Source organism: Bactrocera latifrons, unplaced genomic scaffold, assembly GCF_001853355.1.
Source record: "Bactrocera latifrons isolate USDA-ARS-PBARC rearing strain unplaced genomic scaffold, ASM185335v1 scaffold_7, whole genome shotgun sequence".
Classification (NCBI taxonomy): domain Eukaryota; kingdom Metazoa; phylum Arthropoda; class Insecta; order Diptera; family Tephritidae; genus Bactrocera; species Bactrocera latifrons.
In genome coordinates, this window is record NW_017537378.1 from 3,775,439 (window position 1) to 3,799,755 (window position 24,317).

General features: G+C 35.9%; 5 protein-coding genes across 13 annotated transcripts; 2 read left to right on the plus strand and 3 right to left on the minus strand.

The window, feature by feature from the left end:
• Positions 1–4: 4 nt before the first annotated feature.
• LOC108975851 (methylmalonic aciduria and homocystinuria type D homolog, mitochondrial) lies at positions 5–1,378 on the minus strand. Its single transcript, XM_018944619.1, has 5 exons — positions 1,206–1,378; positions 891–1,137; positions 667–833; positions 438–602; positions 5–379 (listed from the first exon to the last, which is right to left on the minus strand). Exons 2-5 carry the CDS (start codon positions 1,093–1,095, stop codon positions 95–97), a joined length of 822 nt encoding a protein of 273 aa, XP_018800164.1. The 5' UTR covers positions 1,096–1,137; positions 1,206–1,378; the 3' UTR covers positions 5–94.
• Positions 1,379–1,389: 11 nt separating this feature from the next.
• On the plus strand, positions 1,390–4,750 carry LOC108975850 (probable RNA-binding protein 19). The gene is made up of 6 exons (XM_018944618.1): positions 1,390–1,469; positions 1,609–1,806; positions 1,868–3,262; positions 3,337–4,172; positions 4,233–4,349; positions 4,414–4,750. The coding sequence occupies exons 2-6, from the start codon at positions 1,771–1,773 to the stop codon at positions 4,730–4,732; spliced, it is 2,703 nt and encodes a 900-aa protein (XP_018800163.1). The 5' UTR covers positions 1,390–1,469; positions 1,609–1,770; the 3' UTR covers positions 4,733–4,750.
• Positions 4,751–4,922: 172 nt separating this feature from the next.
• Positions 4,923–16,869, minus strand: LOC108975848 (active breakpoint cluster region-related protein). Of its 9 annotated transcripts, none has more exons than XM_018944612.1 (14): positions 16,719–16,869; positions 15,408–15,923; positions 11,166–11,830; positions 10,485–11,103; positions 10,105–10,388; positions 9,914–10,034; positions 9,337–9,357; positions 8,872–8,970; positions 7,801–8,814; positions 7,335–7,718; positions 7,096–7,265; positions 6,896–7,035; positions 6,581–6,830; positions 6,311–6,500 (listed from the first exon to the last, which is right to left on the minus strand). In XM_018944612.1, the coding sequence occupies exons 2-14, from the start codon at positions 15,726–15,728 to the stop codon at positions 6,311–6,313; spliced, it is 4,278 nt and encodes a 1,425-aa protein (XP_018800157.1). In that variant the 5' UTR covers positions 15,729–15,923; positions 16,719–16,869. The 9 variants fall into 9 exon arrangements, with proteins under 9 accessions (XP_018800159.1, XP_018800158.1, XP_018800160.1 ...); XM_018944608.1 differs by having other exon boundaries at positions 16,706–16,869; XM_018944611.1 differs by having other exon boundaries at positions 16,688–16,869.
• A 438-nt stretch (positions 16,870–17,307) lies between these two features.
• Positions 17,308–18,747, minus strand: LOC108975929 (60S ribosomal protein L7a). The gene is made up of 4 exons (XM_018944770.1): positions 18,621–18,747; positions 18,353–18,476; positions 17,922–18,292; positions 17,308–17,727 (listed from the first exon to the last, which is right to left on the minus strand). The coding sequence occupies exons 1-4, from the start codon at positions 18,633–18,635 to the stop codon at positions 17,422–17,424; spliced, it is 816 nt and encodes a 271-aa protein (XP_018800315.1). The 5' UTR covers positions 18,636–18,747; the 3' UTR covers positions 17,308–17,421.
• A 1,560-nt stretch (positions 18,748–20,307) lies between these two features.
• LOC108975777 (protein deltex) lies at positions 20,308–23,964 on the plus strand. Its single transcript, XM_018944494.1, has 6 exons — positions 20,308–20,491; positions 20,552–20,838; positions 20,894–21,068; positions 21,127–22,295; positions 22,378–22,520; positions 22,591–23,964. Exons 1-6 carry the CDS (start codon positions 20,308–20,310, stop codon positions 22,889–22,891), a joined length of 2,259 nt encoding a protein of 752 aa, XP_018800039.1. The 3' UTR covers positions 22,892–23,964.
• The last annotated feature ends 353 nt before the right edge of the window (positions 23,965–24,317 follow it).

A 24,317-nucleotide genomic window follows, 5' to 3' on the forward strand; every position in this document is an offset into this window, starting at 1 on the left:
GGTGTACAAATTTTCATTAAAACAAAATTTTATTTCATTCAATGAAATTTATAACAATTTTGAATTTACAGTTTATTAGGGCAATGATAGCCTGCTATACTTGTTCGTCAATAAGCGATTTGATTTGCAAATAATCACATGGCGCATTCGTGTATATGACTCCAGAAAATGTAGCATCGCCGTCTTCGGTGCTAATTACAGTGCAGTGATTCTTTTTTATTAACTTCATATTAATCCCTCTAAATCGTTCGTCAACTTTATACAGATTTTTTCCGTTTGCCCAAGAATAAAAGGGTTTGCCGCTGAATGGATTCATAAAATCAGCCCAATACCCATGTAAGCGAAGCCTTGACGTAATTTCACGTGCCGCCAAAACAAACTGATCAAACGTTATAGGATTTCAGCATTTTTATATTAATAATCATAATTTCAATTACCTTTCTTGCTCCTTGCTCGTTATCACCTGAAAAACGCAATGTCATTAATGCTAATTTCTCACTAGAAACTACCTCAGGAGCCGGAAAAAGTTCGTGCAATGACTTTCTTATTAGTGAGGGGCATTCACCGACAGTAAATTGCAGCATAGCAGTTTGTTTTGCATTCTAAAAAATATTTCAAATAAAGTCACATTTGACTGTCTAAATGGATATATTCACAGCTTGCTACCTTTCCATCGAAATCGACAATGGACTCCAGTGGTGCTTCTAAATTGATGGTTGTTGATGCACTTTGCCACGCTGGTCCAACTGCATTAGGAAAATAGAAGCGATTCCCCCGAGGAGCAAGCAATTCCCAATTCGGTCCACATTCGCCACCAAGAAAATCAGAGTCATCTAAAAGAAATAAAAACTTGTATGTTGTCATTGGGATAGTTCCCATTTTAATATCACCTTCAACACGCGCCTTAGACTTTACCACCTTGAATACGCTATCAAGGTTTTTGGGGTCACTACGCCGCGAATAATGTGCAGTGCTTGAAACACCTACGATTGGCGTTGGCGACGATGGTGGCAGTGATAGCTTAGTTGCGTTATTAGTGACATTTAAGACCCCTCCTACCCCCCGATTTAGACATCGCAAAAGCGAAAGTGACATTAAAATATTTGTTTCGGCTATTTATTGCGTAGCGTTTGTTTTCTTTTCAAAGCATTAATATAAATTTTATTATTTAACTTCTATCGTGACGTTACCAATAGAATCCTTACGATTCGCAATCACTTGATTGTCGTTATAATCCAACAAGCCTTAACAATTATTTTCGAAATGTGGACGAATTACCCAAATCCTGGATATAATATTGCCCTACCAGGCGTCAAGGATTTCAATTAGTTCTTTAAATAAACACACAATTTAGTCTCGAATATAATTTCGTACTTCGTATTATTTTTTCTTTCGCGAGCTTTTTTCTGTCAAATCAAAATTTTCTGATCAGCTGTGCAAAGGGTTGCTAATTCAAATAACCAAATAACGTATTTTTCTCAAATTTACAAATTAAAAATATTCGTTTATGTATTTTCGTAGGAATAAAAAATGTTTTTATTTGTGTATAGATATGAAATATCTTATTTAAAATGAACAGGATAATTTTCTTCTTCTTCTTTCTTCTAGGTAAGTTTTGTCCATTCCTTAGACAATTTTAAGAAAAAGTTTTGGCAGCACTAGATTATGACATTTCCTTTCACGTGCGGTGCATAATATAAACAATGCGGTTTTTGCTTATTTTATTTGTACTTTTAATTTAAAATATTTGATTTAAAAATTGAAGAGAAAATGTCACGAATTATAGTAAAGCAGTTACCAAAGAATGTAAGTATACAATAAGTTATTAAATGAGTATATTAATCCTGTAATACACTTGCTATGTTAGATCAGCGAAGAAAAGCTGCGAGGTATCTTTGGTACTAAGGGTACAATCACTGATATGCAGCTCAAATATACACCAGACGGAAAATTCCGGCAGTTTTGCTTTATCGGATATCGTAATGAAGAAGAGGCACAAGAAGCTATAAAATACTTCAATAACATATGTATTCAAACAAGCCGTATCAAGGTCGAACTGTGTGCCGCGCTTGGCAGTGAGGATAAGCCGCTAGCACGTAGTAAAAATGCTCGAAAAGCTGAGACACAGACTATTCAGAAAGAATTACAAAAAGAAAAGGATGACAAAAATAACAGAAAAAAAGCTTCAAATGTGGTGGATGAAATTATAAGTAAACATAAGGATGATCCCGATTTTCAAGAATTCATGAGTGCACACGATAAGAAACGTACTTTATGGGCAAATGACGCCGGAAATACAACTGAGGAAATCCGTATAGAGGCGAAAGGAACTGAATGTGTCGAAGGTGAGGATGAAAGCAGTAATAAAAGTGGAGATGGAGATGAAGATGAAGAAAAATTAGCAGAAAAGCCAATCAGTGATATTGATTACATGAAAAACCTTATGGCAAAATCAATGAATGCGAATCATAAAAAAGATAAAACGAAAGCTGGGCTTGATTTGTTTACTATTAAAATACACAACGTTCCTTACAAGGTGAAACGCCAAGAGATCTTGAAATTTTTTAAACCGTTAAAACCATATTCTGTACGGCTACCTACAAATGTTCATGGTTTCTGCTATGTCGGCTTTAAAACGGAAAAAGAAATGGTAAAAGCTATGCTAAAAAATAAAAGTTTCATAAAAGGAAAACAAGTGTTTTTTTCCGATTTCACCGAGAAAAACAAAATTACAAAATCAAAAGGAGAGAAGGGAGAGAACACAACGGATCTTCATAAATTAAAACCAACAAACCCGAAATGGGCTCAACAAGAACAGAATACACAAAATGAGGAGGGAATAGCTGAATCGGGTCGTATTTTCTTTCGTAACTTGGCTTACACAGTTACAGAAGAAGATCTTCAAAATTTGTTTGAAAAATTCGGACCCATTGCTGAGATAAATGTGCCCGTAGATACCATAACTCGTCAAATAAAGGGTTTTGGCACAGTTACATTCGTTATGCCAGAACATGCCTTGCAAGCTTTTAACAAATTGGATGGCACCGATTTTCACGGTCGACTATTACATCTAATACCAGGAAAAAGCAGGGATGACGACCCAAAAAGTAATGAAAATGACCCAGCTCTAACGTTTAAACAAAAGAAAGCTTTAAAGCTGAAGAAATCAGCACAACAGAGTGGGAATTGGAATACATTATTTTTAGGTTCAAATGCGGTTGCGGAAATTTTAGCTAAACGTTTCTCCACCACTAAAGAAAAGGTAACATACGGTTATTTATGCTCCAATATTTATTTCCTCTTATGTTGATTTTTTCTTTATTTTATATACTTAAGGTTTTAGACACAAGTGAGGGTGGTTCCAGTGCGGCGGTACGTATTGCCTTAGGAGAAACACAAATTGTCATTGAAATGAAAAATTTCCTTGAAGAGAATGGAGTGCGGCTGAGTGTTTTTGATGCCCCTACAATGAAGCGTTCTAAAACAATTATCTTAGCGAAAAATTTACCAGCTGATACGACAGTGACAGAATTAACACCAATATTCGCGAAATTTGGCCCAATCGGGCGACTCGTTTTGCCACCCAGTGGTGTCACCGCACTGATAGAGTTTTGTGACCCATCTGAGGCGAAACACGCTTTCAAAAAATTAGCGTACAGCAAATTTAAAAATGTGCCATTATACTTGGAGTGGGCGCCGGAACAAACTTTCACGACAATGTTAAATGGAGAGCCTATTATTCCAAAACAAGAGGAAGAAGTTAGCAGTCATAATGAAACGATAACACAGGAAGCATTAAAATCTGAATCAACAACACAATTAAATGTCGATGGAAACCTCGAAAGCAAAACAGCTGAAGATGAAAACTCTAATATTGAGGAAGATTTAGTGGACGAAGCTCCTGAGCCAAATACAACACTCTTTCTTCGTAATTTGAATTTTAAAACCGTCCCAGATACATTACAAAGTCATTTCAAGCACTTAGGACCAATACACACTGTAGAAATAGCAAAGCGGAAAGATCCTAAAAATCCACGTATTCAAGTTTCAATGGGTTATGGTTTCATACAATTTAAATTGGCTGCAACAACAGAGAAAGCTCTAAAGGAAATGCAATTTACACAAATTGACGGCAATCAGGTGGAACTGAAGCGAAGCGATCGAATACTAAAGTAAGTAATACGCAATCTTTAGTTTTTAGCCATTCAATATTGTTGTTTATTCATATTTAGAACTTCGTCTAATATGCCTCGTAAACATTTGGTGAAAACACAACAAACAGGCACAAAAATGCTTGTACGTAATATACCTTTCCAGGCGAAAGAAAAGGAAGTCCGCGAAGTCTTCAAGTAAGAATAACAAACATTTGTATCAATGCACATACTCTAATGAAATCCTTTCATCATTCTATAGGGCGTTTGGTGAATTGCGTTCTGTGCGTTTACCAAAGAAAATGACGCCGGGCGCAGACTCACATCGTGGTTTCGGTTTCGTAGATTTCATTACAAAAAGTGACGCCAAAAAGGCATTCGAAGCGCTTAGCCAAAGCACGCATTTATACGGCAGACGATTGGTGCTGGAATGGGCATCTCCCAATGACGACGACGTGGAAGAAATACGCAAACGTACTGCAAATGAGTACTATGCTAGTACAAATAATGTCAAACGAAGTAGAAAATCTGTGTTCAATACTACCGAACATTTGGAGGATGCTGATGAAGATGACGAATAAACAGAAGGGAATAAAATTCGCCATGAAATTACTTTAATAAGTATGTTTAATAATAATATATTTGTTTTTGTATAACTGCACTACAAAATACATATTATATATTCGTATTTAGATAAACTATAAAGTAAATAAGCATCATATAATTTTACATACAGGTAAAAAATAAATTAAATTGTTTTAGCCTACGTCATTTTTTTTTTTTTGTTTTTTTGTTTATTTAGAATTAATATATTTCTTCGCATCCTTTCAAAAGGGTCGATAAGTAACCATTATAAGGTAAAAATGTAAGCGACCACAGACTAAGTCATTGTAGTACATTCATTGCTTAAAAATTATTGAAACTAATAACGCTAGATGATTGCCGGAAAAGAGGAAGTGTTTTAGTTGAACAGCAGTAAATTAAGGAAAAAGGTTAATTAACGGTGGTGTCGAAATATACACACTCATTTACTGTAAGGTATTTAAACAACCTAATATGGCAACTGTTCAGATCGCTATTTTTAAATACATATACAATTACTATTAGTGTTGTTGTAACAACTTAAAATTGTTTAGAGAAATGCTATTGAGGTGACAAGTCTGACCGGCTATATATCCTCCGTTTATACATGTAGAGACGAGTTGTGTGGAATTTTAAGTTTATTATGGAAACATAATAAATAACAACATGGTTTTAGAAATCAATTAAATTTAAGCTAATTCTTGAATACTTTTAATTGTAGAAACCCCTGATTTTCCAAATAGAGAAATGAAATAAGTATTTATAACATGGAGTACACGAAGATAATTGAGTCTGGTAATATGTTACATGCTGAATCATCTGCTATATTTATGGACAAGAAAGTTAACGTTAAATTCCCTCAAATTACGTTCCTTGCAACTTCATGATTATTTCATTTACACAGGGGTAAATAACTGTATTTCAGCGTTATATTAAGTTTTTTGTTTTTTTTTTTTCTTTGTTTGATAATGAAAATTATTAGTAGAACGCTTACTGAGCAGCTAAATTTATTCCTGTTTAAGTATTGTATTAATGTGTATATGTTCTATTGTATTGTTTTTGTAAACTGACAAAATTTTAAATTTTGTCTAACTTTTAATAAGCTTCCGTGATAGTATAAGCTGTGCAAATCTATGGTTTGGAGCAGTGTAGATAGATATATTTATAATAATTCGATACTTCCAGCATCATTAGAGTGCGTTTTAATCAATACTTTTGTTTTGTTTTGTTTCTTTTGTTAATAATGTATATGTATCGATTATAAAAATTATATTTTTCGGGAAACTTTTATCCGCCATACAATTGCAATGTTCTTAATTTCTTTGATTAATTTTTTTTGTTGCAATATTTCGTAAACTCTTCGGCTTCTTTCAGCATCTGCGCAATAGCGAAATGTCGGCGTTTGCACCGTTTTGCATATGCCTGTATAAATACAATGGAAGCTACGTAGTTATAAGAATAATTTCTCTCGCGCAGGTTATGCGTATGCATACAAAGGCCCTTTGCTTGCTACAAAAATATATGCATTTTACAATATTTCTGATTAGTCACTTTCACTTTGCCTATGAGTTAATATTTTAATCCTTTTTAATACGCGCCTGCAGGAAGCAATAGAGTATCCCTGCTTGGGCCATGACATCTACGGTACTGGAGGCTAGCAAGTCTTTCTGTTTAGCTTGCGTTTGACCGGGCCGCAATAACGTTGGACCGAAGACCATAGCTAAATTGTGCAGCGACATTTTGTTGTCGGCCTCCTGATGATGTACCCTAAAATTGAAGAACGCAAACAATTATTGAGAAGACATATAGATATGTTTAAATATTGTTTTCAAAATGACTGTATATACCGAATTAAGTGATCCAATATATGATTTATGGACGCTTTATTAGCCTGTGGCAATTCTTCAAATACTTTTATGAGTTCATTTATACGCGCCGTCTCGTTGTTGTTGCTAAAAGCGCTGAACGTTTCAAAAAATTTCGGATAGAGAGCATCGGTAAATAATGCCTCGGGTAACTCTCGCAGATATGACTTCAAAATACCCGTCACTGAGTGTATATCCACATCTTTCAGCAGTTGTTCGGCTTCATAGGCATCTTAGAAGAAAAGCAAATATAATTAGCAATAGTTTTCAACAAAATTGGTATTAGAGATCACATACTGGTTTCGAAAGACTTCTTCAATTTGGCCAAATCGGAAGCGGAGCCACTCACGCGATAAATTCCCACTTCAGACATGCCACGTCGTTCTACTTCACGGATGCAGGCACTGATAATGAATGGAATGTCTCGCTTCTCACGCCTGTGTTAAGTGCGAAATCGTTATACTGAAATATTACTGAGCGCAGTGCTTCCTACTTACTTCAAAATTTGACTCATTTTGGCACCAAAGAGCGCACCCGGCTTTGAAGTTGGCACACGTCGTAAAGTCACTTCGCCGGGTACAAATCGGAGTGTGGTATTCAGCGTTATGGTCTCGCCAAGTTTTAGTATACGCGGCAATGGTGTCTCCTGTAGCCAGCTACGACTAAGCTGTAACGAAGTTCGAAGCAAAGATATAAAGTCAATTTTCTGAATAACTTAATAGCTTTTATGACTTACTTTTAAGACGTGCTTGGCTCGTAACTTAGGACGTTCATGCGCTTCATACAACAAAACTCGTACATTCTGGCTACCCTCAAGCTCTAATACAAAGCTTTCATTCCAAAGTGGGCTCAAGCTACGACACACCATTTTCGTGGTGGCTTTGCGGAAATAATGACCATACGAATCCACTTCTATGCAAATGTACAAATCGGCAGGCTGGTCAAGACCCGTCAGACCATGCACTGTCATATGCAGATCGCCCACTAGTAGACTCTCGTCATTGGTATTTCGCATCAGATATGAACCCATTTCAGTCTTCATACCTTTCTGCATGGCAACGATAAAAGCGTGCACCTCCAAAGCGTTTATCGTGTTCGCTCCAGGTATGTTGCAGGTTTGCTAGAATGCAAGAAAAGCCAATTTTAAAATATCAAATTGAAATATGTATGTATAAAAACAAGTACATTTGTGCTTTGCTAACCTTCAGCGACAGTATAGATTCAATCCATTGCGTGCGCTCGAAATCAGAACTCAAAAAAAATGTTATTGTTTTATTGGTTGCTTTATTGGCAATGCGGAAGACTAAATTCGGCGAGGCCAATACCAGCTGCGACTCTAGGTCAGCCAATTTACGCCGATATTTATCACCCGAACGCAAACCATTGGACTTTCGTCCTTTATCGTCTTTCTCTTCGAGCAATAATTGATCACGTACTGTGCACGCTTGCGTTTTCAATTGCAATATATTTGCAGGACTAGATTCTTTGAGGTCAGCACTAGCGTCTGCCTCTTCGAACACCACAACATCTTTCAGCGGTATAAACCATTTCAGCTCATAGTCAATTCGATCACGTCCGGATGCCTTGTACTTGGCACAGGCGATCACATCATTGAACAAGAAGAGATGTCGCAACTTACGATGCCCATCCACCAGTTCAACAATGAAAGAATTCTTCACCATGCGTCTCAGATTTTTATTAGATTCGGTAGACAAACGCTGGTTCACCACATTGAACTGTTTCAGGAACAAATGTATGGTCTTCTGTGCCTGTCGCAATGGCTGATGATCCGGATGATTGGGTGGTGTTTCGCGCAGCAAGTCATTGAAAACTAATGCATTGATTTGTACACGCGCCACAGGTTTATGCAACAAATCCTCCAGGGTAAGCGATTGTTCAGTATGTAAATTTACGACAATCGTTGACACAATTTGCTTAAATTGTGGATTATTAGCGCTGCACTTCTTTACTGTATCAATTGCTTGGCCGTAGTTGTGCAGGAAAGCGCTATACAAGTTAAAACTGTCTGCGAGACGTTTGAAGGGTTCACCAATAAGAACGTCTCCTCCTTCGTGCGCCGCTATCGTTTTCAAATCGTTTAGAAATTGTGTGTGCACATCATAAAGTTCGTCGATTTTAAAAAATATCGTATTCTCTTCTTCCTCCTTGATCACAGGCTGTGATGTACCCAGTGTGGCATGAATGGCTCTCTTATACTGCGAAAAATAATAATTAATATGGTTATATGTTAATTTAGTAAATAAATTTCACACCTGTATCATTTTGTTGAGGCATTCCACGTATATTGTTTCACTTTGTATAATACTACTCAATATAGAGCGTATTTTAGCGCCTCGTGCGTTGCCAGAGACCTGGAAAAGTGTAGAGCAAGTTTCGTATTACCGACGTATGAGCTAGTGTATTGTTGTTTACTGTGCTTCTGTTTATATTTTTGCAGTTATAACCGTAATATGAACAATAATTTTAGATTATCACAACAGATCTCACCAGCTCTTTTGTGTCAATTATTATTTATTAATAAATGAAATGGACTTTATATTAAACTTAACCAGTCGAGAGTGATTTATTAATTTTAAATTAAAAATTTCAGTTAGTACATTTTTCAAAATAATTCTATTATTGTTTTGTTTTTCAAGTGAGAATGACAAAGTTACTTATGTATTAAACATATCTAATAATTATGGCAATAATCAAAATTTTGCACATTAAATACTCACTAGTATTGCTGAAACTAAATTCTGTTGGGGAAAAATTTTAGAAATAAAATGGTAAATCCAAAGTTAGTAAGTGTAAAGAAATAATGTTCAAATGTTAAAAATATTTCAATTTTAGTACAGTAAGTATATGTTCCAAAAATACTAGATCAAAAACTTGATGTGTTGGATGTAATATTCAAGGTAGTAGGAATAAATAGAAAAATAAAGGCTGCGACGGATTTGCCTTTATATGAAATTATTTCTCTAAGTTACAACATAAAGAAATTAATTGTTAATATTGCAAGTTTCGAGTATATGCGGTAATCATAAAAAGTCTGCATAAGTTTCGAATTTTCTGTTTACTGGAATTGTTTGTTTACAGTCAAAGGGTGAATGTGCGTTAATTTGTAAGTATTGGTTAAACATGTAGGATTCATCTATATTTCTAAAATTAATATTCGATCATTTTTGGAACATATACATATTTTAATAACAACTAATACATGTCCCGATATGTAAGTAATAATAAGTGTATATATGAGCAAATATGATGTGAACCTTCCATATTGATAATATGAATGTGAACAGAAATGATTACCTTGCGTAATGCACTAGGGGTTTGTGAATTTTGATCGTCGTGAGAAATAGTTCGCATTATTGGTGGCCCCTCGTACTCTCCATCGCTGTCCAAAGAGCTTGAACGTGTTTCATTGCTTTGACTACATCAAAACAATATTATTTGCTATTGTGAAATGCGGTACATAGTAGGGTTATGTCATTTTTACTTACTGCAGAAAATAATCAATGTTTACATAATTTGAGCTGCGTCCAGGTGATTCAGGGTCTGTCACACTCGCTTGACTGCTTAGGTGTGTGGCAGATCCGATTGGAAGCGTACTGCCTGGTGTAGAGAGGTCATCGCGACTAGACGAGGAACCGTTACCACCTGGTTTGATGTAAACATATTCACCTTCGCCGTTATCTAGCGGCACTGTGTCATAATACGGTTCATTGTCCACTGCAACCTTTGCACAATCAGAGCCCAAAGATGAAACTGATTCATAGCTTTTAATCTGGTAAAAACAAAATGGTTCAATTACAAATGTTTATGCAATTTACAAATAAATAATTATCAAATAAGAAACTGACCAAACAAATTTTTTACTCACAATTTCAGATATGCCTTGTGATGCTAGGGATTCCTTTGAACCCACAACTTGAGTTTGGCTATTTTCTGCGTCAGCCGCCTGAAGTGAATAATGTGATTTCTTTTCCAAGCTATTTGTTGAAGAACTATCTGCTACAGCTAGCTTTGAAGGTTTACTCAAGCTTCCGGTGGGTGATACACCCACCGCAGTGCCACTGGTACGACCACCTGTAACGTTTCGGTTTTGTATAGAAACTGTTCGTCCCAAACTGCCAGTAGGGCTTTGTGTTATTGCCATATCCGATCGCTTGGTTTTTTCAAGACTTTCCGATTTGCCAACTTTACGTCCCAATTCTTCCATCAAATCAGGCGGATTAAACTTCCCCAAATCCGATGTCGTTTTCCTGTTGGATGTAAGCGCCTTACCTTCCATAGATTCTGGTGATTTTTGCCGCAAAATGGCTGATGGTTTTAAATTGCGTTCAAGTGAATTCCCAGGACTATCAGATGACGACAAATTGCCAGATGCGCTAGGTAAGGGCATACTGCTACCAATATAAGGTGTATCGCGTTTTGGAGATGACGAAAGTTGGCCAGGTATAGTGGGTGGCTCGACGCGTCGGATATTCTTGGGAGGCGGTCTGAAAAAAAAATTAAATATAAAATAATAACCATAATTTAGTGTAATGCAAATAATTCATACCTTGGCGGCATTTTCTTTTTATTGTCGGCATGTGTTGCATACGATGATGCTGTCATTGAAGGCGACGTTAATGCAGGGGATAATGGTGGCGCAGTCGGTTCAACTTTGGTTGAAATTTTACGTTCGAAACTACTCAGAGATGGAGTCGTTGTGCTCTGCACTGACTCACTTCCTTCCAGTCCACTGTCCAAGTCGGCATCCATATTCGTTTTGCTCTCTTTCACCTCGATTACAGTAACAAAGTGTGATGATGCCTTCTGTGCATTTGTTTTTAATGGTTTCTGTACAGTTTCTACAGAAGATGCTATTTCAGATTCTTCAATATTTTCCAATGGTAAGTGACGAACTGCGTCATTATCGCTAGTTGTAGAATTTGTTCCAAACGAAGCAGCCAACTCATTTATACATTTATGTAGTGCACCATTCTCGTTTTGCTGACGAGTGTCCTTTTCAGTGCCCATATCCTTGTCTTCTTGTTCAAAACTTTGTTTTTTGGTACTACCGGCACCGGTTTCAGCAGATCCCGAGCTGATTTTGGAAATGCTACTAGTGTTGATACTACTGCCGCTGACACCCTCAACATATTTGTTGTCTGTATTGAGTGAATATCTGTTGCTTTTGTCTTTGTTGTCATTGCTGGCTTCACGTAAATTTAAACTAGATTTCTGCAAAGGAAGGAAGAGTTATCATAAGAGTTTATTTGGAAATTGAATAATATATTTTTCTGCAGAGGTCGAAGTTAAGAACAAAAAGTTTATATAAATTTAGTGATCATATCAGAGTATAAAATAATCATTTATATTCTATTAAAATAAAAAATAATTAAAATAAAACTTCACACATTTTGTTAATTTATTATAACACAATAACCATGAAAATTTAGACAAATGACTGCATCAAAGGATTTTGTCTTTTGTCATGGTAAACTGCGGAGGTGGTTTAAACATTGTAGAACTCCCCAATTTGTCTAATAACACTTGAATGCATTCCTAATATGAATTTCATATGTTTGTGGATACAATAGAATAAAAAAATCAACTTTATTGAGTTCTCCATCCCAACAAGTTGTTGACTCTTTATCCACAGCTTTTACTTATAAAATAATTTCAAGCTCTAGAATATTTTTCCATGTACTCTGCTGTGCTCTAAGCAACTTAGTGGATATGCTATGCGCATGCTATCAGTTGCACATAAGCCATAGTGTCCGACATGAGAAGCCAAGTATAAAAGATAGCTTAGGCATTGGAGTGTAAACAATTAAAATTAAAAAAAAACCCTCATAAAAGATTTTTTTTTTATACAGAAATTTAGCGTGGTCACTCGGCGCACCTACCATACATTTGACATAGCTAGGCGAATGCATAAAATTAAGTATGGAATTAAAAAGCACAACGAAATAACGAGGAATAAACGAAAGTCTATTGAAAATTAATTTTTATTAAATGATTAAATGCATCACACGATTTTGCGCTGAAGATAGCAGAGGTATTGACAGCTAGTACGGGGGCCAACTATTACAACTAACCGATCAGTATTAAATATTCGTGTATCTTTAAGTACATATGAATAGGAATATATGTGAGAATTATATATGTCTACAACTATCATGTGAAATAAGTATATTACTTTGTTCAATGTGCATACCATAACTACCATTTACAAGGAACGAAAAATACACGTTAAATACTTACATATGTAGACTGACACATATGTATATACATACATATGTATGTAGACACGTAAGTGTAAAATATAAATGCACGGGATGATGTATAAAATCATCAAAGTTAATAATAATGCAATAAAAGTTAATTAATGATAAGCTTTAGTATTTTAAGAACTTTTGAAAGTATAATGGTCACACACCTACTTATAAATCCTTAAAGAAATCTTGCATAGGCTTAAGTCATCACGGCTTTCAAGCCGAGTGTCAATTAATACCTTCAATTCAATGAGGAATCCTTATTTTGAAAATCTAATTGTGATGAAGGCATACGGCCAGAAGTATAATACTCAAATAAGTAATATATACTTATTATTAAATAAGTAATATGTAAACTATTCTATGAATGAGTGAGCAAGTATTGGCGTTTATTAAATGCTAACGTTATTGTGATTCACAAAGCGAGCAAGTGACTGGTGGCGGCTAAATACCGACACTGGCGATGAAACGCCTATGAATATCGTACAAGTATATGGTAGTATATCAGTACACACTCATGCAAGTACATTTCAAAGTACCTATGTATATTTGACGTTCAAAACAAAGATAATGAAATAAATATATACATACATATGTACATATGGGCATGTATTATAGTCTATAATTTATATGAACTGAAAAAGTATTGTTACAAACGATTTTACTTTTTTATGCCCTCTTCTACATTGCAAGTACTTAATGTAATATCTTTTTCATTCTAAGAAAGTAGTCACATTTATTTTTCATTGAAAGAATCGATTCAAAGTTTACCCCTCTTGTCCACAGTTTAAATTTTTCCTTGAAGGATGACATTGCAGCAGCTGCACGGTACAAACACTATGACTAGTATATGATTTAAAAGTAGGCGTCTTTGTCTTTGTATGCGTTTTCGATTAAAACTTTTTTTAACTTTTATTTTTACTGGTTACTTTCTGTTTCTTCTTTTCCGTAATATTAGGGAGTTGGCTTTGCACTTTGTGTTTATTTCTCTCGTTTCGAGTGGTAGATGCGCACCGCACGATACACCCACACACAATTACACGTCCAGCGACACTGCAAGTTTCATTGCCCAACGCCCTTCGCCCCTCAACAAAAACTAAATTGTTGAGTTAAAAGTCACTGTTGGCGTTGCAACACGCGCTTTTACGTAATTTCTGGATTTCTCTCACTTCTTACTACGTCACGTTGTTTTCATAATCGAGTTTTTGTTTTCATTACACTTTTTTTTTTGTTTTTGCCTGTTGTCAGGCTGACACAAGTTGCAAATGCACCGAAAGCCTTGTAAAGTTTTTCAATTTAAGGAGCAATACCTAGCGCACCGTGATGCCTCTTAAGCAAATAGGAGTGCGTTTTCGTACGCTTTTGTAGGAATCAGAGTTTGCGATTAGTGCTTTCTTATAGATAAAACTGAAAAATACGTGACATGCTATGTATTGGTATTTTTGGGAAAGTTCTTTGTGTCTTAAAAACTATTGAAACGTTTTTTGTAAATACGCGCTCCGTGTTTGCCTTTCGCCTACTTTGCAGACTATTGCGCTACTACTACAATACTCTTTTTTGTGGTGGCATAGAGTGTGGGCAGTGTCGGGTGGTTGATCTCCAGTGTTGAGTGAGTGTCGTGATTGTGGCACTGGTGGCCGATAGCTGCTTACGCGTTTGTTGTGATAAGATAACAAACTTCTTTTGCCATTTTTGATTTGTCGTTGTCGTGAAATCGCACCGTTATTGCTTCTGCTGCTTGTGAGCGACTGCGACAACTTTTTATTAACATTTTTAGCGAAAATTATGAGCTAAACAATGTTATATTTTTAGCGTTTGCGGTTTTTACTTACTACTTTTATTTGAAATTTTTCATCTTTGCTTTGCCTTGCCTTCGGTTAAGTAAAGTAGTTCCAGCAATATAAAGGGAACAAGTGCTTGATGTTGATAAGGAAATATTCTCTGTATAAATCACTTGCTCATATTTTCTGCTTTCCTATTTTTGCCAGTTTACTTGAATCCAACAAGGGTTAGAGTATGTAAACCAAATGTTTTCATAACAATGAAGAAGTTCATATTTCTATAAGTCCTAATCCCAATTTCTTATAATGACTAGTGCTGTTCACGGGTAATATATTTTATAAAATACATGTGTATTTATATATATGTACATATATATTTTATAAATTACAATTCTGTTATTTTAGATTAGCTATGTATACAGTTTTTAAATATTGCAGTAGGGTTTATTTCAAAATTAACGGATAATATGTAAAAATACTCGTTAGATTTAAATTTCTAGTTGGAAAGAAACCAAAAAATAAGCAGTATTCCTTTAAGATTCTTTTCGTTTCTAATAAAAATCACAAACTAGGTTTGATGTTCTGAGCTTGAGAAATCAGTGTGCATTATTTATTACTTTTTTACTATTAGATCATAAAATGGCACTGTTTAGAATTTAAACCTTTTGAAGTTCTCCTAATTTAACATAGTGATGTCCACATTTTGGGTATATGTATATGTATTAACATATCATATTTTTGTATAATAAATATTCTTACCGATATATTAATTGCACAAGCATCTTCTCCACTAAGCTGGTTTGCATCAGTATCGGCTTGCAGTGTTGTATTAGATGTGGTAGCAGCTTCGAACAAAGAAGTTGGATCTCCTCCAGATTCACGAAACTTTTCAACGTCTGACAGTAAGCGCTCCAAATATTCGACATAAAGTTGCTCTTGCTCCAATTCTTTTGTCAATTCAACAATTTTTAACTTGTGTCGTTCTAAGCTGGCTCTCACATCTTGCTCCCACGCATCTGATAGTGAACTTTGTGGAAAACGTTGCATCCACAATCGTTGAAAATCATTAAATACACTCATTATACTATTTTCGTAGACCTTTTTGCGATATTATTTTATTTATTATTATAATTTTTTTTTTTTGAATTGTAAACCAAAATTTTAATTTATTTCTGTAACAAATTATTTGCAAATCGTTACAGTATTTATAATGTTAGTGCTTGTTGTTGGCTTTGTATCTCTTAAATGTCTCTCTGTGCATCATACTGCTGCAATCTATTCAAATATATATGTCCATTCGTAAACAAAATAAAATATTTTTTACAACCGAAGTGTTGTATGTAGGTATAGGTGCTTATATACTGTTACAAACATATGTTTGACTGCAAACATAAGAAAGATGATATGCCACGCATAAGTCATAACAATGCAGCCAAAATCTTCTTACAAGTTTTCTTTCTTTTTCAATGACGCCCACATGTAGTCTAGCAAAAGTGGATTGCAAAGTGGCCACAGATGCTGCGCTTTGCTCATTGACCACTGTATTGCAAATACATTCAACAAACATGCAATCAATCCTAAACGGTCCAGTTTACTAATTTATATAAAAGTTCACTGCCACTTTCTATGCGCCCTCCTCCACAGCAAAAGTGAAAATACGAAAAATATAAAAGACAACAAATTTCTTTCTAAAGTAACTCTACACCCATTTTTAGAGAACCAATATATACCTAAGTAAATGCACTTATAGAAAGGGGTATTTTCTTGCACGTCTTGTACGGCTCCTACTGAAAACCAGAAGCCATGTATTTCTTAATTTATTTGTTGTGCTAATTATCGTAAAGCGCTTATGTTTCTATTAAATTATTTGTATCGTGTCTAGTTGAAAATAGAAAAAAATTAAAGCCCGAAGTACGACTCAAATCGAAATGCAAATTGCCAACCACGATGAACGGTTCCAGCCACCGAATGAACGAATGGTTGGCTTTGCTTTGTGTTACTCTTCGCCGACTTTTGCTTAGCACTCCGTTTTCACACACATTTAGCAAAGCACATACCGAATTTCTTCACATTTTTTGAACTTTTTCGAACAATCTTTCACTTATTTTTCATAGTAATATGATTATATTTAACACTCTATTATTTTTAATAGCTGATTGAAAATCAAAGGAATAACTTAAAAAAAGTAAGACACTCCCGTGAAATACGCAACTGAATGCATTCGCTTCCGTATCTATTGTTTTGTTGTTGTAATACATCACAGAGTTGCATTCGGATGTAGTAGGATTACAGGTGAAAAGACCGGTTACTGAAATCGATACTTTTTGCCGATATCAAAATAGTGATGATGTTTGAGATCAGAGGGAGCCGGTATTCATAAATCGGGTTTTTGTTAAACCGATTTTTTTTTATTACTTTAAATCAATACTTAAATTAAATAAATTTATTCTCGGAAAACTATATCATTTGAACGATTCTGTCTTCAAAAAATTCAACATATTGGTAATAACAAGCTGGTGATTGCATATTCTTGGAGAATTTTTATGAGTACATTTCAGGAATTTGTGGTACTTGCATTCTTATAAATTACCAATTAGCGGTGTATTTAATTTCCCCTCCTTTTACACCCAACTATATTTTTACATATAAAACATACTGCTTCATGGAAGTTCAGTACAAACTATTTTATTTACTTTTTCATTTTGTCTTCACATCCCGATGTTTAACAAAATCCCATAATTAAAAACATTTAACTGATACAACCATCAGCTATTTAGCCTTGTTTTTGTGCCAATTCACGCGCCTTAGCACGTTCCAATTTAGCAATACGAGCCAAACTCTTGGAGCCCAGGACACCACCACCCCAGTGTTTACGGATTTCATCATGGCGGTCATTGTAGTTAGTCTTGATGGCCTCCAGAATCTTTGCGAAGTTCGCCTTATCGTTGGCCTCCACATTTGTCAACGCCAAAGCAGTGCAGGTCTTACGGCGCACCAACAATCCAAGGCGAGCTTTGCCTTTGACAATGCAATAGGGAACACCCATTTTACGGCAAAGTGCAGGAAGGAAAAGTACCAGCTGTAGTTAAAAATATATATTTATAATTAATTCATGGCTGTGCTAACATCACTCAAATAACTATAGCCAACAATTAATCAGTATGTCAAGTTTCCACATTCAATTGTTAATTACAGAAAAAACAATTTCAGTTGAAGAAATTCAAGTTAACATCATTTTTAAAAGTTGGTATATATTTATTTGACACAACTTACCTCCAAGGGGTCAACGTCGTGAGCGATGACAACCAATTGGGCCTTCTTCTGTTCAACCAACTTGGTTACGGTGTTTGTACCAGAACGCACAAAGGAAGGCTTCTTTTTGGGTTGGACATCTTTACCCTTAGCTTTAGCTTCGGCAATTTTCTTCAATCGTTGCTTTTTAGCCAAAGCCGACTCGGGGCGGTACTTTTCCAACAACTTGAATGTCTTCACTGCTGTGGTTTTATCCAGAGTTTGGGTAAACTGGTTAATTGGTGGTGGCACCTTCAAACGCTTTTGCAATACAGCTTTTTGGCGTTGAACACGAATGTATTTGGGCCATTTAACGAAACGAGATAAATCACGTTTAGGCTGCACATTCTGACCTATAAAGACACATAAATATTAATAACAAAATACAGCTTTGATGTAGTTGTTAAAATCACCAATGCCAAAGTTCTTTGGGCGCTTTTCAAAGAGTTGGTTCACCACTTTCCTTACTACTGGCTTCTTCACGGCCAATGGTGCAGGAGCAACCTTCTTGGTGACTGGCTTCTTCTTTGGCCTAGGCTATAAGAGGAAATTAGATCACTTTTAACACGACATATAAAAAAACAAAAACATTTGCTTGCAATGATTGCAGTAATTCATAGCATTTTAACACTTTGCATATTGCGTACACAATTAAATAATTCACATCACATTACTATTTACCTTCTTCACAACCATTTTCGATTTTTTTTAAAAACGCGATGTAATTGAAAAAAGCAGATTATAATAGCGGCCCGAAAAAAGAGCTGCTTCTACGTCTGCCTGTCAAAAAGGTAAAGGAATCGAGACAGCGGAAATCGCGTCGATGTCAATTAGATGTCAAATATCATAAATAGACAACAGCGACACCTTCTGGTAAAATCATTGGGGCACGTTCGCACACAATAACTAAGTAAAGCGTTTCACGCAATAGTGTATTATTTTCAACAAAATGTTTTGCTGTATAAAATGTGTATAATTCATTTATATATTTATTGCATATTGGAAGACTACATTTCCTTAAATCATTTCAGATGCAGAGTTTTACCAGAGAACGTAAAGTCAGAGAACTTAAAACATAGAGAAGGAAGGAATTTATAAAATTGTGATACGGAATTTCACCTCACAATTACAGAATTCACGCTGTGAAATGTCTGGGAGTATCGTCATGGGCATGAATACATAAGTATATTTATGTCTCTTTATATTCTTGGGTATGCGAGACAGAGAACACAATAAAAAATGTCTTTATGTTCTTTGTGTGAGAGGTGTGTTTTGTACGCATTTTTCGCTGTTAAAAGTGGAATATCAAAGAACTTATTTTTCTTCAATATTCTCTGCTTGGGCATATATGGCATGTCATTATAGGCCGAAAATATATATTATATGTTATAAATATCTGAGAGTTGTACTCTGTTTGAGTATGTGAGAGAACTGTTAAAAATGTTAACATTTCACAGCGTGAATTCTGTAGTTGCGAGGTGAAATTCCGTATCACAATCTTATAAAATGTTCGACATCTCACCTGCACTTTCTCTATGTTTTAAGTTCTCTGGATCATATGTATATAAATTATGGTCGAGTCGGTTGCTTCTAAGCGCAATAAACGAATCTCTAGGCGTAAATTTGTTTACATTGGATTTAGCATTATTTTTCTCAATTAACACTGAAAATGCTCAATTCTGCTACTTTCGTGATGAAACACGCTTATAATTTGTCTGTGGTGAAACTCCTCCATCTCGACCGAGTTAGCCAAAAATATTTTTACGATCTCCGCGCCGTGAACCTTCTCTATGATAAACGTTCTCTGGTAAATGTTTTAAATTCTCTGACTTATCGCATTTTGTTAGCTTTTGACAGTTTACACGACTGTCCGTTGTTTGATCTTTTTTATAAATATACGTTCTCTGCTGTTAGATCACTTTGACAGTTTTCTTTTGAACTCCTTTCCTTTCATTCTTTTTGTAGTTTTCGTATAATTTTAATTAGGATCAATTGATCTGCTCTGATTTAATTGTAATGAAATGATATTTATACAAAAATTTACATATTTGCAAGAAAAGTGATTAGCTAACTATGGTTGTTGTATATCCGCTTTCAATTGAAAAGCAAGCGCTTTGATCTATAGAAAATGATTACTTTCGTGTGCAAGTGAATGTAGAGCCACCATTTTTATTTTTGTGTTTATTTTGTGATCGACATTTAGTGTGTGAATTGGGAGCAGATATATCGAGTGAATAAATGATCGTTTTGGATTATATTTGTTTCACAAATTGTCAATATAGTAATATAAATTGTTTTGCGCTTTGAATTGGTTATGCAGCGGTGAAATAAGAAATAGACTCTCCGATTTTGCGGTTAGCTTTCGCTAATGGCAGGTCACGGTTGCGTTGGTGTTGGGAGTGGGGGAGGTATTGGTGGTTGCGGAAGCGGTGTAGGCGTTGCAAGTGGAGGTTCTGGAAGTGGGGGTGGTGCAAATGCAAACGTGAACACCCACGCAGTAGTCGTTTGGGAGTACGAATCCAGCAATAGCAAGTGGCTACCCTACAGTCCTGGTAAATAAACAATTTATAATATATTTTTTAGATTACTAATTGTATTAATTTCTTTTTTAGATGTCTCTCAACATTTGGAGCGGGCACATGCCAAAAAGTTGACGCGCGTCCTTCTCAGTGATGCCGACCCACAACTTGAACAATATTATGTTAATATACGGACTATGACTCAAGAGTTAGAAGAAGACTCTGGGTTTTCCACCATTAATGTTCGTCGAATGTTTTATGTACCCAGTTCTCCACCAGGCAAGGGTACCAAATGGGAACGTTTGGGTAGCGCGGGGCCCGGCGATTGGCATCCGTTCAATATGCATTTACAGTGTATAATAGAGGATGCGTGGTCTAAGGTGAGTTTTTTTAATTTAGTGTGAAATGGAATTAAAATTTGTTAAATGTTTCTAGGGCGAACAGCGGCTGGATCTATGCAATACAAGATATGGAACACCCTACATAATAAATTTTTGTAATCTAACGCAAATTCGTCAGCCGAATGGACCAATCCGTAGCATTCGCCGTACACAACAGGCACCATATCCTCTTGTCAAATTAACGCCTCAACAAGCACAGCAACTTAATGGTATTGTAATAGATAAATAATGAATATCACTCACTCTGTTTATACATATATTTTATAGTGAATTTCTATAATGACTTCTGTACTAAACGAAACAACACCCTCCCGAAAACCTCTGCTAAAATAAGTGACACAAAACAATTGCAGCAGCGTATGTCATCCCATAATAATGGGCTGGCAACGACTTCGATGTCACATGGCAGTCGGCAACCTCAGCCGTTGCCTCCAATGGCAACAACATCCAGTCAGCATCTTCAACATGGCCATCACCAACAGCAACCAATTCACCATCATGGCAATTCTCACCTACAAACGAGTTCGCATGCGCATACACAACACCGCAGCAAGTCACACAAGAAGAACGGAGAAATGTCCACCACTAATTTGCGCCATATACTAAACAACTTGAATATATTCGGAAGTAGTACAAAAAGTGGCAACCCCCATTTGAACAACAATATGCCGCAGCTTGGACATAATTCAATGGCTTCATCAGTAAATCACTTGAGTATGCCATTTTCACATTCAAAAACACCACTGACTGCGTCTATGAAAAGCCACCACAGTCGTTGTTCAGATGGTTCTCTACAATCTCAGCGTAGTAGCCGTTTGGGATCGCACCGATCACGTTCACGCACTCGTGCTTCGGACACTGACACAAACAGCATGAAATCGACAAGACGCCCCAGTGTAGACACTGTTTCCACCTATTTATCGCACGAAAGCAAAGAAAGTCTTCGTAGTCGCAATTTCGCCATATCTGTAAACGATCTGCTAGATTGTTCGTTAGGCAGTGATGAGGTTTTTATACCATCACTGCCGCCCTCCTCTCTAGGTGAACGTGCACCAGCACCCCCGCCACTTCCGCACCACGCGAGTTCGCTAAATTTAGCGCCCTCTGTTGGAACAGCAGGAGGCTCTGTAACCGTTGGTTCCTCTCTTCACAACATCAAGCCACATCAATCTCAACAACATATATTATCCTCGGCACAACAATCGACCATTGCCGGTTCCATAGTGGGCGTGGATCCGGCGAGCGATATGATATCAAGATTTGTCAAGGTTGCCGAGCCGCCGGTGTGGCCCAACGCGCAACCGTGTCCCATGTGCATGGAAGAGCTGGTGCAAAGCGCACAGAATCCGACCATAGCACTGACGCGCTGCCAGCACTTAATGCATTTACAATGCCTGAACGGAATGATTATTTCGCAGCAAGGTGAAATGTCTAAAGTAAGTTATAGCAATCGGACTATGTAATATACATATATAGATTGCAATTAATGCTATTATACTCACAACTTTCCATTTCTAGAACCTCTTTATTGAGTGTCCAGTATGTGGCATTGTTTACGGCGAGAAAGTTGGCAATCAACCTAACGGCACCATGTCGTGGAGTATTATAAGTAAAAGTTTACCCGGACATGAAGGTCAGAACACCATACAAATTGTTTACGAGTAAGCGAGCGCCTGCATTTTAAGTTGCCACAACACAACAACAATGATATTAAATAAAAATTACTTGCAGCATTGCATCTGGCGTGCAAACTGAGGAACATCCCCATCCAGGTCGTGCATTCTTTGCCGTTGGTTTTCCGCGCGTCTGCTATTTACCTGACTGTCCGCTTGGTCGCAAGGTATTACGATTCCTTAAAATCGCTTTTGACAGACGTCTTCTCTTTTCCATTGGCCGTTCGGTGACCACAGGGCGTGAAGACGTGGTCATTTGGAATAGTGTTGATCACAAAACTCAGTTCAATATGTTCCCTGATCCCACATATTTGCAGCGTTGCATGCAACAATTAGTACACTTGGGTGTCACCGATTAATGAACACACGCAAACTCGACCGATCTAAACATATACATATATAACAAACATATGCATATGTACTTATAAGTCTTATTCATTATTATCATAATTTAATTAAGTGTGCAATTTGAAAGTGTTTCAAAGAAAGTCGGGTTTGAGTTGCTCGAACGTTAAACACCCAAGTGGCCTTTGCATTGCGGTAACCGTAAAGTACAGAAACGTGATGGTTGGTGAACTGTAACAAACGCATATTTTCATAAGCTTTAAAAGTGTAGGTTTTAAAAATTTACAAGACTTCCTTGAATGTTCTTCCATTTATTCTCTATTTTTTTTTTTTATATTTTAAGTAGTTTTATTTTCATATACACACATACATATACATTTGTAAGTTTTTGTTAAATTAGCACAGTAGCACAGTAATTCCAGTGCATCGCTTAGAAATTAAGCGCCAAAAAATGCACATAGTTAAAATGTGTGCCAGAACGCCAGTATAGATAAACTTTATAACTGTATTAATTACAACAGGATTACATATATGAATAGAACTAGTACCTCCCTTTCAATGTTTTTTTTTATAGTGCAAAAGAATTTTTTTTTATAGCAACTGCACACACAAAATTTTTGTAATTTGGTAGAGAATACGATTTTAAACATTGCAACGAAGTTTTGTACACATCAAGCATACAATTCTCTTTTGCGTATCTCAAGTATTGCCAAACGAATAAATTGTCTTTGATATACATATGTTTATAATACCATAAGACAATAGTTTTTGTAAGTTGAATTTTTAAGTTTTAAGAATCTCCTCCTATATATGTATGTAGGTGTAAAAAATTGAATTGTGTGATCCATGGCATGATTTTAATGGTTTTTGTCTGTTTTTCTAGTTAAGAATATGGTATTTTTCTTGTAAAAGTATTTTATATAATTTTAGTGTGCATTTTTTATTGATACCTATAATTTTGTAGGAAAATGGTGTACAAGTGGAACTGATAAGTTAGTTTTATTAAGATATAGCCGTACAGGTTTCATGATCTTTAGTGTAGATTTCAATTTGCAAATAAATGATTTTATAATATATGTATGTAAAACTGTCGACGTTATTTGAGCTGAAAAGTTTTGTATTGCTTTTACAGATATTAATAAAAAATATAATACGAATTAAAACAAACTTCACTTAAATACTTACGCAAAATTCTTGTAGTTGCAGCGACATCAAATGCTCTCCAAATAATTATGGTAAATGTGGTTACAAATAACGGCTGTTTTTGGAACGGTGTTGTATTATTCGCTTTGGTAGCCAACAAATGCAATTTCAGTTGTTAATAAGCTAAAGAAGTCAAGCTTGGTGACCGTACTATTTTACGTAGACACCGCTTATGCGGTTATAGCGAGTGCGCCAGTCGTTTCTTCTTTTCGCAATGCGGCGCCAATTGGAGATTCG